The sequence below is a fragment of the Mus caroli genome, unplaced genomic scaffold (assembly GCF_978045245.1).
Source record: "Mus caroli unplaced genomic scaffold, Mus_caroli_1 scaffold_15, whole genome shotgun sequence".
NCBI lineage: Eukaryota > Metazoa > Chordata > Mammalia > Rodentia > Muridae > Mus > Mus caroli.
In genome coordinates, this window is record NW_028227270.1 from 8691215 (window position 1) to 8709060 (window position 17846).

At 43.6% G+C, this 17846-nt stretch overlaps 1 protein-coding gene across 6 annotated transcripts in view; it reads right to left on the bottom strand.

Moving 5' to 3' along the window:
• Positions 1 to 4155: 4155 nt before the first annotated feature.
• The window catches only part of Slc38a9 (solute carrier family 38 member 9), an 83297-nt gene continuing 69606 nt past the window's right edge, over positions 4156 to 17846 (bottom strand). For 5 of the 6 annotated variants that reach the window (XM_021180274.3, XM_029468391.2, XM_029468393.2 and 2 more), the window contains 4 exons: positions 15403 to 15516; positions 13254 to 13402; positions 10174 to 10263; positions 7770 to 8382 (listed from right to left, as the gene is read on the bottom strand). In XM_021180274.3, coding sequence (XP_021035933.1) covers positions 8217 to 8382; positions 10174 to 10263; positions 13254 to 13402; positions 15403 to 15516 — 519 coding nt within the window. In that variant the 3' untranslated portion in view covers positions 7770 to 8216. Of the gene's footprint in view, positions 4304 to 7769; positions 8383 to 10173; positions 10264 to 13253; positions 13403 to 15402; positions 15517 to 17846 lie in introns of those variants that run through there. The other variant, XM_085830816.1, reaches the window with a different exon arrangement.

A 17846-nucleotide genomic window follows, 5' to 3' on the forward strand; every position in this document is an offset into this window, starting at 1 on the left:
ATCCATATTAAAGGTGGCTGTAGAATTTGACGGTCACTCTTACTACTGTTTTGAGACAGGGTCTCCTTCTATAGCAATTCTCCCTCCTCAGTCTTTCAAATGGTGGGATTATGGGTATGAATGACATTGCCCAATTTATTGTTATTAACCAATAAACAAGGATTTCTTAGGAATCTGGTTATCTAGTGAGACCTTCCCACTCCCTCTTAAGAAAAACAAAACAAAACAAAACACCACCCAAACCATCCCCCAACAAAAAGCCTGTGAAAGCACAATTATGGAATTTGTGTGTGTGTGTGTGTGTGTGTGTGTGTGTAGCACAGGCAACACAGCACGTAGGTGGGGTTCAGAGACCAACTTTCAAGAGTCAGTGCTCTCCTTCCTCCATGGTGGGCCCCAGAGATCAAACTCAGGTTTACAGGTTTAGTGGCCAGCGTCTTTATCCACTGAGCCAATCTCACTGGCCCAGAATTTGTTTTAGAAACAAGGTCTCACTATGAAGCTTTGGTTGGCCTGGAATTTGATATGAAGACCAGGTTGGCCCCAAGTCAGAGATCCTAGGATCAGAGGCATGCATTACCCATGCCTGGCAGAGTTTTTGCTACTACTATAAAAGAAACACATCTATTGTTATAAGTGATAACAAGCAAATATATATTTTTTTAAAGAAAAAGCATTTATTACACTTACTTCACAAAACAACACATTTCAACATTTTAGATGATATGAGTAAACGCAACAATAGAAGGTCCAGCTACAGGTAATGAGTGTTCATATTTGTTAAGCTCCAAGCTCCCTTCCCATGCATATGTCTAAACAAAGGTTTCAAACTTCACGCATTTAGTTTTGACCTTACACATACTTTTTCTGGCATTTGCTACATCCTTGTAAAGTTATTATTAAAGCGGAACGAGATGAGTGTGTCCACATCCCAGCTATCAGGCCTTGGGTAAGTCCAGTGTGTAACTAATATTACAGCCCTTGGTCCTGCGTCTCTAGGCAGTCTCCATGGTTGTTTATGGGTAACCTTTGCCCCATGCCCACCCTAGAAACAACTGCTTTCCATTGCCCTGTTTTACACACGTGCCGTTCCCGACAGGTCATCTGAAGAGAAGCACAGGATGGTGTGTGTTTTGTACACCTGGCTGCGCTCACGGAGCGTGTTTCTCACATCTATCTGGGTCATGCTGTGGCCGTTTGTTCTTGAGCTGTCTTCTAATTTGCAGTTCTCTGTTTCAAAGCCCATGCCCACTTTTCCACTGTGGCGGCACGGATTTCACGGGGAGAGGCACAGTTAGTCTCAGGCGAAGCTGAGTTCTAGTAGCACTGGGAAAAACGATGCTCTTTAGCTTCCAAAGCAAGGACCATCAGTCCACGTCTCCGGCACTGCTGAGCCGACCATCAGTCCACGGCTCCGAGCACATCTGGCACTGACGAGGAGGATTATTTATTTGAATCAAATTTTAGTTTCCTCTCTTCAAAGAATGACATACATTTCCTATTTATTCTGTAAAGTGGGTAATCCTTTGAAGTGCATCTCTGATAGAAACATTTTTTACTGGTGTACACAGAACATAAGTAGATAAATGTTACCTTACTAAAATGTGGCCTTAGAAGTTGTTTTCCTTCACCAAGGGCCCCTGTACGTTTCTCATCCCTCAGATAAGGGGGAAACCGCTGTTTGCAAATTAGTAATTTCTGAAAAAATTAAAAAACAAAACAAAAACCAAAAAACCAAAACCTAGGTGTGGTGGCACAGACCTGCCATCCCAGCTCTCTGGAGACAGGCAGGACGAGCACCACAAATTTGAGGCCAGACAGGGGTACACAATCAAGGCTCTTTCTCAAAGCAATACAACAAAACAATAATTAAAAAAAAAAAAAAACAGTAATAGCTTGTAAGACTCATGCCCAGGCACGGATGCTCCAACCTGGAAAAGAAAGATACCCTATTCGGATCCCAAATTAACCATTACTAGATTGGCACCTCATCTAGCCTTTCCAGAAATAAAAGCTCAGGTCTGGTAAAAGTAGGTCCAGAGAAACTCTGGTCACAGAGAAACTCAGGCCTGGTGCCCACTACCCTTCCTCCGGTTTCTTACGCTTCCTGGCTGTCCCAAACGGCCTGTGTCTGATCTACTCTTCAAGCTAACACAGCCGAATCCGGCTTCCCATTTGTAGGCGCTTCTTCCTACAGGAGGCTCCAGTCTGTGTTTTTGCTTAAAGGGGTAACACCAAACTGTGTAGATGACAGCCAGCCAGCATAAAACCTGGACCTGTCCTTCTAACCAAAGGTCCCCAGTGGGGCCTGGTGGAGCCCTCCCTGTGCTCCTGGCTCTGGGAGGTGAAGGAAAGAGATGCAAAACTCTGGGCCCTCACTGGCTACATAATGGGTCCAAAGCCCGGAGAGCCTGCAAGAGTCTCAATAACAATGTCTTCAAAGGTATTTATCTTAAAGGATAGTTCTCTATTAGAAGGCATGTGAACACATATTCCTATAAATCTTCTTTGCCATGATTAATCTTAGATATCTATTATATAAAGAATAAAAGCAATGATGTAGTGGTTCACCTGGAAGCCTAGCCCGTATTTATACAAATAATGAAATGCCACAATTCACCTGGGATGTGGAGGCGTTTTACACTGAAAACCACAACTCCCTCCAGGAAGTCCCGCTTAGCACATTTGGCATCCACACTCAGCTCATCAGAGACAGAGCACCAAGTGGGCAGGAGCCTGGCATCTCCGTGGCACATAAGGAAGGTGACTCAGTTGCTGGGTCACAAGGGTGGACAAAGGATGCTCCACCACCGGGGCCACACCTTGCCTGTTCACCACAGCGCTAAGCGCTTAACACAAGGTCAGGCATCCGGTAGGTTCTTAGGTACTGAATGATCAATCTGGAACCTAACTGACTCTTCCTCACCCCCCCCCCTGCCCCCCCGCCCCCCCTCCCGCCCCGCCCAGGGAATACTGGGGATTAAACCTGGCACCTCATACTTCTGAGGCAAATGCTGTACCCCTCAGCTACACCTCTAGCCCTACATTACTTTGGGGGAGGAGTATTTAAGAAAATCCTAGATAATAGAATAGCATCTAACACTTTCTATTTACGAGGAATCTTGACTAGTTAATCCAACAATCGGATCCTGAGGGGGGTGGGGAGGTGTCAGAACAGTGCGGCTCATCCCTGCTCGGGAACCGTAAGGCACAGTCTGTGATAAACACCGTGCCATTTTAAACTTTTAAAACAGTCTTACTTTACCTTTTCAGACCAGTTGGGAAATCAAGAAGAAAAATGATATTTGGTGGGGAAAAGAGTAATTTTACTTAAAGAAGCCAGAAAATTAGTGTTCTTTATTAGCGTTGAAGGCTCTGGAAAGTTATGCCTTTTCCAGGGCTTTTGGCCAGAAACTGGGCAACGCTTACCTAACGTGCCACAGCCACGAAAAACGTTCTTAGAGGGAGAGCACACACTGGTTTATGGGGATGGGCCCCTTAGGTCCCCGTTAACGTGTCATATACCTTTCCAGAAGATCAGGACATTCAAGAAGGCCCCTTACAGCCTGACATGGGACACAGCCACAGTCACTTAAGAAACTCAGTCCTGCAAAGGATGGGACTCAGCTGCTTCTGCCAGCGCCAGTGTTAGGAGGCAATAAAGTCCACTAGCAAAACCCCAGAGATATTTTTCTTCAAAATAATTCTGATTTCTTTTTTTCCTATAAAAAGACAAATAACATCTCAGAGAATTCTGTTTGCACGCTGAGGTTCCCATCAGAGCTGTTTTACAATATGTGTTTATACAATCTCAAGTGATTGCCAGACTGCGGGTGGGGCCAGCCGGGCCAGTTCACTTTGTATCATAGACTGGTTGCATGCTCTTGTTACAGGCCAACCTGACTTGGATTTGTTTGGGGGCATTCAAGTTGGTGTGAAGTTGAGTGAGACACAACATCCAAATCACCACCAACTTCTAAAAAGCCACCCATCAACACCACATCAGGAAAACGTGCAGTGTAACACACCCTGCTGCTACCAACTGTTTCAGTGAGGAACTCCGCCTGTGCTTGTGCGGCTGAACAGGGGCCACAGCCGGTTTGGGGAGGGTCTGGAGCTCTCAGGAAACGAAGTGCTACTGGAGGAAGTACGTCACGTCACGGGGGGCGGAGCTGGCTGTGAGTTTATAGACTCACCAAGCTGGACACTGTACTCTTGATCTCCTAGATGCAGATGCAACGTGATTTGCCAGCCCTGCTTTGGAGCCTGTTTCCAAGCCTTCCTGGGCATTATAGCTCCCTCTCTGGAGTGTAAGTCAAAGGAAACTCTTGCTTTGGGTCAGAGTATTTTATCACAAAAACAGAAACCAAACCAAACCAAACACCGTTACATCAATGAATGTAAACATTTGACATTTTGAATATTCATACTTAAATAAAAAATTTGGAAACTTTATAAATGTCTGTAGCACCCAGTGTATTACTAATTACATCCCACATTAAGCAATTATGCTTTCTGTCCAAGAGCCATAGGAAATCAATACTCCAGGGATCATAAAGAAGAAAGAATAAGCAGCTGAATGTCACAAAATGCATTTTAGAGGGAGTCTGCAAACTCCACAGAAGCAAGTACATGTAGCATATCTCTTCTACTTATCATAAGAGTGAGCACGGGAGTGCGGTCTGGGGGAATAGCGGGAACACGGAAACGGGTCCCTTGCCTCTAAGCAGCCCCTCCCACTCTGCCATGCCCCCCACCCCCAAGGACTCGATGCTGCTCTCACGGTGCTCAGTTAACTGCCTGGTGCACTGTCTGGCGCACCCTCTCTTCATTAGTTTTTTAAAAAAAGCTCCTCTAGGACATGCATGCTGTCTTTAACTCCTCCAGAGTCATGTGCATTGCTGACTATTCAGTTATTTAAACAGAACACTTAAGGGAATGATAATTAAAAAACACGCATCAAACATTTCCTTGGTAAGTTTCAAGTAGAAGCAGAGAACTAGCCCACAGCTACAGTGAGTAGTGGAACAGCACTTCTAAGACACATTGAATGTAAACGAAGCATTTCCCTTTAAAACAGCCTCTTCCGGGGCTGGTGAGATGGCTCAGTGGGTAAGAGCACCCGACTGCTCTTCCGAAGGTCCAGAGTTCAAATCCCAGCAACCACATGGTGGCTCACAACCATCCGCAAGGAGATCTGGCGCCCTCTTCTGGAGTGTCTGAAGACAGCTACAGTGTACTCATGTATAATAAATAAATAAATCTTTAAAAAAAAAAACAAAAAACAAAAAAAAAAAACAGCCTCTTCCAGGGGCTGCAATGACGCAGTCCTCCCTCCAAGCACATTTCTGGAGTGTGCTGATGGCAATGACTTGGCACAGCCGTCCATGCCCACAGGTGTAAAGTTTACCTCGACTTTTTCCCTTTCTAGCTTTAATATTAGCACAGCTCAAGTTCACTCAGAGGATTTCTAAGGAAGATCTCTCACTAAACAGCTCATTTTAACTTTTAGTGTCCTCAGGTGTGTTTACGTTAAAGAAGCTCAGGCTGGGGGGCTGAAGAGATGGCTCAGTGGGTAAGAGCACCAACTGCTCTTCCTGAGGTCCTGAGTTCAATTCCCAGCAACCACATGGTGGCTCACAACCATCTGTAATGGGATCTGATGCCCTCTTTGAGTGTGTCTGAAGACAGCTACAATGTACTCACATACATAAAATAAATACATAAATCTTTCTTTAAAAAAAAAAAAAAAAAAAAAAAAAAAAAAAAAGAAGCTCAGGCTGAAGGCCGGCCGTATGATAAGGTGAATGTGGCGTAGTGAGAAAGTTCAGAGATGAGAGCAGAGAGAGAAAGAAAGGGTAAGATGGCTGCATGTGGGTTCCTACCTCCCCCATTCTCATACGAGCCAGGACACACACACTTGTGCGCAGAGTTCTCTGACTCTGTGGCAAGGCCAAAGGAGGCTCATGGGGAAAACAAGGACAAAAATGGAAGGAGACAAAGTCATTTGGCTTGTCCAACAGGACATCAGGAAGAGGTCTAAATTGTTCAGTGTCCTTAAGACAACAAAAGCATGAATCCGTATTACTTTTTCGTCTGGAGGGTAGCATCCTTTGCTGGTTGGTTACCTTTTATCTTTTATCTATGAAATGGGCAAAACCACATCCAATTATCCTTGATTGTTAAAGCATCCAAGAACGTCTTTGGGAAGAAAAAAAAAAAAAGGAGTGGAAATTGTCTCTCGAGTCCTCAAAGACAAAAGAAACTGCTAAGAACATAGCGAGAACAAGTCAGGGACATTTCTTACATCACCCGGCCCTGACTCAGACGTCTCTAATGGAAGGCGACTGACTGTGCAGTCATGAAGTTCCAGAGTTCCTCGAGCACGGGCTCCCATGCAGCCCAATGTCCACGGCCGTTTCTGTGAGCCAGAGCTTTTGAGGCTAGCTCCATGGTAAATGTAACTGGGTTCAAAGTCTGGGCTATTAGCTGAATATGAAAGGTCTGTAGAAGTGAAATGACATAACGTCTGAGACTGGCTTTTAAAGATGTCGGTAGAAAAGAAACCTTGGGAGGAAGCTAATCCAGCTAACCCTACAATCACTAACCCCAGGGGGGGGGTGCACAGCAGCTTTCCACATTATTCTATTTGTGCATTTGCCTGACGGTTTTCATAATGAGGCTTTAGAAAGTGTTAGAAATTACAGATCCTTATAAACATAGACCCATGCTCTACTAGGATGTAAAGTTATCCTAAAAGAAATTAAAGCTGGTCTTAAATCTGGGGCTGCTTACCAGATTCACAAAACCATCTTACTTTTTTTTTTTTTTTTTTAAAGAACATGACACTGTCCTGGGAAGTGGAATTATGATGCGTTTAAAACAGTTTAGTCAAAATTAGAGACATCTAAATGCTTGTAGTTGTGGGTAGACCACAGACCCTGTTACACACGAGAGACAGATCTGGCTTCTGGTTTAGCTTTTTGTTCAGAAGGAAGATGGCAAGAGCGTTAACTCCAAGAATTTGCATTTCTCAGTCATCTTGTGAGACCCAACTCTTCCCTTCCTGTTCTGGAAGCAGGTAGAGGGGGTCGGCTCCTGGAGGCCACACCTGAACCAGGATGACTCGGGGCACACTGGGCGGTCCTACCCTTCCTAGCTATTCCCTTCCCTTCTGAAGAGCCTCACATGCCCATCTCCGCTTGTGCTTCCTCCATTGGGCTTCACAACAGTCCATGCAGTTCTCAAGGGCAAGAATCGAGGACAACTGCTTTTGTTCAGGTGTGAGATCTGGCTTGGGAATTGTAACCTCAACCTAGGCCATGGGGGCTGGATTCGAGTTAAGAGTCAGATAGCAATGGACTCTGTGCAAGTTGATCTGACACCTAATTTCTTTTGGTTTTCTCTCTTCTCTTTTAGTGTCTTGAGACAAGGCCTTATATAGCCAGGCTGGTTTCAAATTGGCCATAACCAGACTGGTCCCCAGAGCAAGTTTCAGGACAGCCAGGGATACATACAGAAAGGCTTTCTCAAGGAAAAAAAAACCCTAAACCCAACAAACAGTCCATCTCCCCAAGAGGCAAACTGGGGGTGACCTTAACCCCCAGACCCTCTCAGCTTCCATCTAGGTGCTCACGGACACACCAGCCACCCCACTGGCCCTAGCTGACACACAGCTTCTGACGGACTGACACTATTTAAAGTTTTTTGTTCTTCAGGTTAAGTGTTGAGTTAGGAATTCATCCCATTAATAATGATGCCATGGAAACTTCTTTTAAAATGAGGTATTTGGTTTTACTGTTGGAGACAGTTGAGCTTTGGGCAAACTGGGGAAATGGCCCAGCAAGTAAGAAGGTGGAAGAGCCCACATGGAAGCACACACAGGGTCTGGCAACATGCCCTGACCCAAGACCCCTGAGATTCCTCGCTGTGGGTGAAACACACCCACCTAACTTATCAACAGGAACATCAGTATGACCCCTCCCACATGTCTACTGGGATACATGGGAATGAGGGTCACTGAGAAAAACCATCCTTAATACTTACGCCCTCCCAGCATGAGTACAAAAATACTTATGAGAGACCATCATTTCCCTCGCTTTCAATTATCCTAGAAGAACACTTAGAATTACAGCAATGACAGCATTTTCAAGTTCTTTTATGCACAACCGTTGCCAAGGTTCAGAATACCATGAGAAATCTTGAGAAGAGAGTTTTCACATGAAAAACTGAGCAATCAGGTTCGCCAGGCCCAAAATGATGATGATAACGTGAAACACCAACTTAGGCCACGTCAGACGCTCCTCTTGATGAAGGGAGATTATATAGATGAGAGATGGGTATATGAACACGAAAGCCAGGCCGCATGCTGCTCCCGAATACCTGCAAAATAAAACTTTCTGCTTATAGAGTCTTACTGCATTTCTGATGCTTTATAATTAAGTAAATACAGTATGATTTAAACTGTACTAGGTCTCATTTTGAAACAAAATTTGTCATTTGTTACTGACATGAGTTTAAAACTTGTTTCATTTAAATTAATAAAATTATTATTTCTACCTTGCATGCTAAAGAGTTTTTTAGTCATTCCTTAAATCTCAGAAGCACCTGAGACAGGCTTTCATCTTGATCTTTTTGGAGACCAAGCTGGCCTTGAACTTGATGTACAGCTGAGGATGTTCTTGAACTTCTGGTTCTCCTGCCTCTGCTTCCTAAGTGGGGGTACTTCAAACACCATATTGGTTTAGGAGGTGCTGGGGATGGAGCCCTGGGGTTGAAGCACTCTACCAAATGAGCTATATCCCTGGACTCAATTTTTCACCTTTATTAAGTCTTTCAGAGTTTGTGAGCATCTGTTTATGAATGAGAAAAGATGAATTTGTCTGTGGCATTCAGTGTAATTATTAAGGAAGACAAAAATCCTTAAATGAGTTTGTGACAGAGAACCATTTTCTCAATTTTCTCAAGGAATACTTTAATAGGAACTTTAAAGTTCGTTATATTCCACAGGCACCAAAGAACACTCTCCCCCACAGACACCACAGACAGAACACTCTCCCCACAGGCTCCACAGACAGAACACTCTCCCCCATAGGCACCACAGAACACTCTCCCCACAGGCTCCACAGACAGAACACTCTCCCCCATAGGCACCACAGAACACTCTCCCCACAGGCACCACAGAACACTCTCCCCACAGGCTCCACAGAACACTCTCCCCCACAGGCACCACAGAACACTCTCCCCACAGGCTCCACAGAACACTCTCCCCCACAGGCTCCACAGAACACTCTCCCCACAGGCTCCACCGAACACTCTCCCCCACAGGCACCACAGAACACTCTCCCCACAGGCTCCACAGAACACTCTCCCCACAGGCACCACAGAACACTCTCCCCACAGGCTCCACAGAACACTCTCCCCCACAGGCACCACAGAACACTCTCCCCACAGGCTCCACAGAACACTCTCCCCCACAGGCACCACAGAACACTCTCCCAACAGGCTCCACAGAACACTCTCCCCACAGGCTCCACAGAACACTCTCCCCACAGGCTCCACAGAACACTCTCCCCCACAGGCTCCACAGAACACTCTCCCCACAGGCTCCACAGAATACTCTCCCCACAGGCACCACAGAACACTCTCCCCACAGGCTCCACAGAACACTCTCCCCACAGGCTCCACAGAACACTCTCCCCACAGGCTCCACAGAACACTCTCCCCACAGGCTCCACAAAACACTCTCCCCACAGGCTCCACAAAACACTCTCCCCACAGGCTCCACAGAACACTCTCCCCCACAGGCTCCACAGACAGAACACTCTCCCCACAGGCTCCACAGACAGAACACTCTCCCCACAGGCTCCACAGACAGAACACTCTCCCCCACAGGCTCCACAGACAGAACACTCTCCCCCACAGGCTCACAGACAGAACACTCTCCCCCACAGGCTTCACAGAGCACTCTCCCCCACAGGCTCCACAGACAGAACAATTGCTCCCACAGTCCCTTCTGTACCAGAGATCAGCAACAATGAAATTTAGTGAGCACTGTAACAAACACCAGGAAGTACACTTGAACACTACCAGTCTTAAATACTGACAGAAAATTCATTCAATTAAAAACCCAACAGCAATGATGATACCAGAGCATGATTCACAGATGCGTACCTTATGATCCCTCCTATGTTTGGGTAGAAACAGGCCATGGTTACTCCAGCTCCCACAATAACTAAGTTAAGAATCAGCACATGGAAAATGCTAGAAAACAGAAGAGAGTTTATAGGAAAGAAAAGATATAAACAGGTAAGTTATAATCAATTTTCAGGAGAATAAAACTCATTCTTAACTTCTTTAAAATGATTATCTTTAATCTGCCAGCAAAACTGAAATTCACTACTCAGTGCTGGTAATGAGACAATGAGACTGGCCTTTTTATCTAATTATATAAAAAGGCAAATTTTGTAAATGGAAACTAGTAGTATGCACCAGAGTGCACATTATATATATATATATATATATATATATATATATATATATATATTTTTTTTTTTTTTTTTCCGAGTCAGGTTGTAGCCCTGGCTGTCCTGGAACCCACTCTGTAGACCAGGCTGGTCTCAAACTCAGCAATCTGCCTGCTTCTGCCTCCCAAGTGCTGGGATTAAAGGCATGCACCACCATGCCCGGCTCTCTATATAATTTTATTTGGAATATCTTAAGAAAACAGAATCATGAAGAAACCTATTAAGTAAGGTAGTTATAGAAAAATAAGAAAATTTCAGGACAAGAAAGTCAACAGGTTACTTGACAGAACATAAAACAATTATTAAAAATAATATTTATGTAGATAACCAAAAACTACTTAAACAATTTGGAAAGAAGCTAGCTGAATTTTCACTAAACAAGAAAACCTAAAGGAAAAAAGTGTAGGAAGATATTGGGGACAATATTGTCAATGTAAGTAAGGAAAATTATTTATGCTGTAGGTGGTTAGCATATATCTTGATAAATGACAGAGATAGTAGGTATCAAGATTTGATTATTCACCCAGAATTTCAGTCTTCAACTTTCTGTACCTTGGTTGTTTTTACTAAAAGAAAAAATTTTGTTAATTTTCCAAAGTAGTGGCTGTTTCTCCAAGTGTGACCATGAATTCTGTCTCAGGAAGGCTCTGAGGTAAATAGGGTTCTCATATCACTGCAAGACATCATATGATTTAAGGCAACACATAAGGGTAAAGGCATCTGTATTCTATGATGGAGTTCTCACTGCAACACTTTCAAGAGAAAACAAAACAAGAAAACAATATTTATTAACTGTGTCTGTGAGAGGGCTGGGGATACAGCTCAGGCAGGGGACCACATTTACCTACTATGCTCAAGGCCTGGGTTTGATTTCCAGTGCCCAGGGGCTGCGAGGTGCGAAGCTCCCTTTACCGAATCTCACACGTGGAGTGTGCATCATTTTACTATTCTGCGTGTTCACACGGGGAAGCGATCAGGCACATCTGCACACCAAGGACTCGGGTGTCTTGAGGAAAAGCAGCTGGGCAGTGTAGCTGGACTGAACCATCTGACGGTCTCAACAAATGCTACCCTCCCTTGAATGCAGCCCAAACAGCAGGCATCAGCCCTTGGTGATGGACTGGCATTCTCTTTAAGTGAACGTTGATGCGCTTCGCATTTGAGGACAACAACAGACAGTATTTGTCCCTGACAGTAACAGTTGAGTTTTCGATAAAAACTAGGATTTCAGAAACCTGGCATTTGCAACTTTGAGTTTGATAGTTTTCCAAAATTTAAAGACATGTTTTAAAGATGAAGTTGGTGGTGATGTTAATGGATGTGAGCTTTAGTAGTGTTTAAAGAAATGTGTGAACATCTGAGAAACCTACAGAACTCTGTGAATCAATATTAACCAAACATGGTGTCGCAAATTACTCAGGACCAAAGAGGCAAAGAGCAAGGAAGCCCACTGGATGGACTGAAGACAACCAAGGTTCTGGTTATACAATTGGAACGAGGAACTACACGGTGTCACATTTCCTCACGGCACCAAAGATGCACATTTACCATTATCTGACAAGGCTATCAAAGGTGCTTCTTCTTTTCCAGTTATACATCTACCTAGGACTGAATTTTCTTCACATATTTAAATAAAATAACAGTATAACAGATAATGCAGAAACACAAGAGTTCAACTGTCAACCAGAAAAGCAGACATTAAAAGAGTTTATAGCTGTCAAACCATTTGGTTTTGGAACTAGTTATCTCTCATAAAGATACTATTCGTGTTAACAAGTCACTGCTTTACCACAGCTTTCGAGTGAGTGTCAGGATCTCAAGAGTGCTGCTTTTGTTTTCCAAGTCAGCCTCACATGCACGAGTCTCCTGTGGGTGGGATTACAGGTGTGTGCCTGAGTTTGGACCTACTTATTTTTTAATTTTAAGGGAATCAACAGATCCCTTAACATTCTCAGTTTTAGCTTTCCACATTAAGTATCGATAGATGTCTTTGGAGATGAAAGATCCTGGTAATCTTCTATAAAATGCCCCAGTATAAATAAGTCTTGAGTCCAAAAAAGCATGCACTGTCTGTGAAGCATGCAACTGTAGGGCAAATGACAGTGTGCGCTTGTCATGGGGAACTCTGGAAACACAGAGCTGCTCTGTGGACATTCCTCTTGGATAAGGGTAACTACCTCAACAGGTCTTTTTCAAGAGGATGCACAATTCCTCCACACTCATTAAGAAGCTAAAATTCCCATAGCAAGTTAAACTTGTCTTAATTATGTAAGAAATCCAACTCATTCTATGTTTCACCTTCAACACTAAATACTGAGCATTTCTACGAAACTATACAGCTATTAATAAACAAATGTATTAATATCCAATAATTAAGAGTATTGGCTCATATTAGCACACACACCAACATAGGTTCTAAGTGCTATAAACTTCTTAGCAAGGTGCTCTTAACAGCAGTTAAGTCTTCATATAAATATATAGTAGACATCAGAGCTAATTGACTCTCGGAAGGAATGGACATCAAATTGTCCTAGGCCAGGGAGTGGCTTCTCTATTTAAAGCTCTTCTGGGAAACAGACTCTGTGATCTATCCTTAGTAACCATTTTCATTAGGCAATTTTTTTTTTTTATATATATAGCAAAAGGATCAGTCACACTTTAAATGGACCTGTTTGCACAGTCATTGGTTGCTTGGCACATCTTGCTGGTCTAGAGAGGAACCCTTACCTAGGATAAATGTCACCGAAGATATGGCCCAAGAGCTGGACACGAGCCAAGTAGCCTAAGAGTGGATATACAGTCATCATCTGGAACAGCAGGAATATCCTCGCAATGAAGGACAGGATGTCACTGCTGGGGAAGTTGTCTAAGAAGTTCTAATCCAGAAAGACAATGAAATGTCAAAACTCATCCAGGACATTCAGATTCACAAACTTTTCTGCTTATTTTGTACATAATCCCCAAATAGTGGTTTATGTACTGATGCCTGTCTACAAACTGCTTGTGAACTATTTGTCAAGAGATGAGTACAGAAACCAAAATTACATTATTTAGAAATTGATTAAAAAATTGACACTGGCATATTCTATTTTATAAACGTTCTAGTCTGAAAATTAGTCTACATTAGAATAATTAAGAAAACTTTGTTCTTTACAACAAACACAAAAAGGAACACAGCTCTATAAAGTTCAAATACAATAAACAAATCTGTTCCTAATTTACTTAAATGGCCAATTAAATTCGATGGTACTGTATCTTTGCTATAGCTCTCTGGCTTTTCTTCCTTTGACACTGCAGCACGTTCAAAGAGTGTACATGGTGGGTGTCTATCTGTCACCTGTGCATGGTGGGTGTGCATCTTTCATATGTGCATGGTGAGTGTGCATCTGTCACCTGTGCATGGTGGGTGTGTATCTGTCACTGTGCATGGTGGGTGTGTATCTGTCACTGTGCATGGTGGGTGTGCATCTTTCATATGTGCATGGTGAGTGTGCATCTGTCACCTGTGCATGGTGAGTGTGCATCTGTCACCTGTGCATGGTGGGTGTGTATCTGTCACTGTGCATGGTGGGTGTGTATCTGTCACTGTGCATGGTGGGTGTGTATCTGTCACTGTGCATGGTGGGTGTGTATCTGTCACTGTGCATGGTGGGTGTGTATCGGTCACCTGTGCATGGTGAGTGTGTATTGGTCACCTGTGCATGGTGGGTGTGTATCTGTCACTGTGCATGGTGGGTGTGCATCTGTCACCTGTGCATGGTGGGTGTGCATCTGTCACCTGTGCATGGTGGGTGTGCATCTGTCACTGTGCATGGTGGGTGTGCATCTGTCACTGTGCATGGTGGGTGTGCATCTGTCACCTGTGCATGGTGGGTGTGCATCTGTCACTGTGCATGGTGGGTGTGCATCTGTCACTGTGCATGGTGGGTGTGTGCCATCAGCCCTTGCAGTGTAGCACTAGCAGGAAGGATTTACTTTGCACCAAGGCTTGCTTTCTTCAGTTCAGTTGGGCATCTAGAAAGGTTAATTGAGAATTACACTTTGAGAATACCACAAATATTCCTATTCCCTGGGGAGGAACTTTCTGTGGGCTTAGGAATCGGGGAAATTTTCTGCAAATGCTTGCCTGCCCCAGAACTTCCACAAGGAGAACAGTTCCAGGCACCACCCAGCAGCAGCCTGTTTCCTTGGAGGACACTGTCAATGCCACTGACCCACACCTTGTAACTGGCTTAAAACACCACCGCTGACCTCTGATAGGGTTTCCTCTGGCCAGAAAATCACCCATGAAACGCTGAAATTTTCACAAGAAATTCTTGAATACTGAAAGTGTTACTATTTCTAAGTTTCATTACAATTTTTTGCTGAAGGATTTCTCTCTTCCTGGTTCTGGCTTGCACTTTTTAATAGCTAAATTGTCTGTCTTTGTTTTAGTCCTTGTTACGCAGTCCCTAAACTGTCCCTTAAAGACTGATGTATTAAAACCCAGGACATTTCTGCAGCTAAGCTTTAGAAAAACCAGAGACCTCAGTGGAGTCGTGGTGGAGGTTTTAGAAATCCATGTGAACAACAGAAACAGTGGTCTATTCTAAGAGAACTCTATCTATCTATCTATCTATCTATCTATCTATCTATCTGAGAGAGAGTGGTTGTTTGAGCATTACAACTGCCGAGTATGCAGAGCCTTACTCCAGAGTTCATCTAAAAACCAAATGGAGCACGCGTGTATTCTGTTACTTCAGGAAAAACAAAGTAGAACCCTGCAAGGGATAGGGAAGGAAGAGGTGATATTCAAACCCAGGCCTGCCCGGTCTTGCTTCTGGATTGTTCTTCCTACTACATATACAACATCCCACGGGCATACACAGTGCCTTACCTGTTCAATACAATCTTTGGGTAATGGAGGCGAAGGGAATGAGGCAAAAACCAGGACACCAATATAGAGATAAGTCAATGTCACCAGCATATAAGCAATGCATAGGTCTCTCACCTGAATGTAAACACAGAACAAAATGCTCACTCAGTACAAAGATGTCACAGTAAGTCTACTGAAGCAATGATGACAGGGAAATCCAAATGTATCCTTTTATTTTGTATGTGTTTGTATACTGAGTTCTAATTTTCACAGAACTCAGTCACACACACACACACACACATCTGATTAAAGTACTCTGTCTAATTTTTAATTTTAATGTAGACTAAACTGCTTGTTAGAAGACTTGGGAAGCTAATACAAACTGTGGTTTTAACATGACCGAAGTTCTAATTTAATTTTAAAAGGTAACATTTGTCAAATTAAAAAAGAATAAGGATAATAAAAAGGCAACAAGAAAGTCTAAGCCACTTTTGGTTTGACCTGCACATTTTTAAAAATGCTTTTTTAGCAAGTTAGCTTTTATCATCAAAGTATGCGTAGGCCAATAGGAGTGGAACATATCAAAGGATATTTAATAAAGAAGAACACTAGTTAAAGAGTAGACAAGTGAGCACTAAGGACCAGCATTACATACTTAAATGTGAAACAAAAGGGCATTTGAAAAGCAGCTGTTCAAATAGCTGTCCAAAACTATTACTGGAATCAGCAAACAAACGCAGACTGTTAAATCGAGCAGCCAGCTTTCTTCTACTGCTGCTCCCATCCTCCCAGGCGTGCAAAATAAAAAGCTCCAAGAGACTGAAGGCAGCCAGCTGCTGGACCCAAGCAGAGCAGATTCCACAGCTTGCAAACTGTCTCCTCCACTTAAGTTACAGCCAAACAATTCAACACAAAAGGAATTGTGGCAACAAGCCTATTCATTTTAGATAGAAATAACTCAAAAGCTAGGGAAACAGATTAGGAAAAAACAATTCTATGTGATTTTTAAGTTTGGTGGCATGGCAAGGATGTCTGACACTAGGGAACATTTTGGATTTTTCTGGATGAGTCTTAAAATGGGCTGAAGCAGCAGCAGGGTTCATAAGCTTGAGATCCGCAAGTCTGGTTGAGAAGCAAACAACAACGTGTGAGAAGCCTCCTGGTCAGTTCTAAACTGACAATACACGCCAGGGACACATCAGAAAAAAGATAGCGCCTCGGCCTTCCGGCCTTCCGAGGTGGAGGCTTATGTAAATTGGCCCCAGGTCTCTCAAACCTCTGTGAGAGCTTACTGTTCAAGAGCTGGCTTCCAAGGCCTCCCTCCTTAGTACAAGAAGCAGCTCTAGTGCCCAGCTCAGGCAAGAATTCCGTTTCCCCTGGGGTTGTGTCTCACTCTTGTGTGGGATGAGCAAAACACATCAAGGAATCCTATTTTCACATCAAAAAGTAGCTGGCGTCAATGACAACATTCAAGGCATTCCAGTCTCCAGCTACTCAACTGGCTCAACCTCCTTAAAAAAAAATGAAAGAAAGATTTGTTATTTTTATGTATATGTGTGTTTGTGTGTGCTGGGAATTGAACTCAGGTCCTCTGAGAAGCAGTACAAGCTGAGATATCCCTGTCTTAGCCCAATAAAGCCTCTTAAAGAAAAAAAAACCACAAACACTTGGGGATCTGGGAAGATGGCTCGGTAGTTAAAGTGCCCATTACACACCATGAGGACCAGAGTTCAGACCTCCCTTAACCTACATCAATGCCAATCCAAAGAGTAAAAATGATAGTTAGCCACATCTGTGCGCTCTGGGTTTGACAGGGGGGGATTCTGCCTCAATAAAGTGGTAAGCGCAATCAAAAATGATTCCCAACTCCAGTCTTGCATATGTATGCCCATGCATATGTAAAACACGCACACATGTACTGGGACAGACAATAGACAGACCCTCGAAAACAAAAGCAGCTGTGCCAGAGAGAGGAGGGAAGGATTTCACTGATAATCTTAATTTATATACCACCTGAATCACTGTAGTCTGACCTCCTGGGAAACAAGTCCCTTAGTGAAGTCTGGAGAGCTGTGAAGGATAATTCTAAGCGCTTCCCAACAAGACAATGTCCCCTCCACTTCTCTCTTCTCAGGGCACTGGCCACACACAGCAATACTTGTTCTAGTTGCCACTAGCTTTCATTGTAAAAACAATCCACTTAAAAGAGTTACTACTGTTACTTTTTAATGTATGTGCGTGCCTGTGTCTGTGGGTCAGTGTATATGCATAGGAGTCAAGTGGAGGATGTTGGATTCTTTGGAGCTTGAGTTACAAGAAGTTGTGAGCTGCCCAGTGTGGGTACTGGGAACTGAACTTGGGCTCTCCGCAAAAGTAGTGCACACAATTAAAGGCTGAATCATTGATTTAGTTCCCGAAATAATCGTATTTTTGAAAAAACGTTCTCAAGTGGAAAGATATCCCTG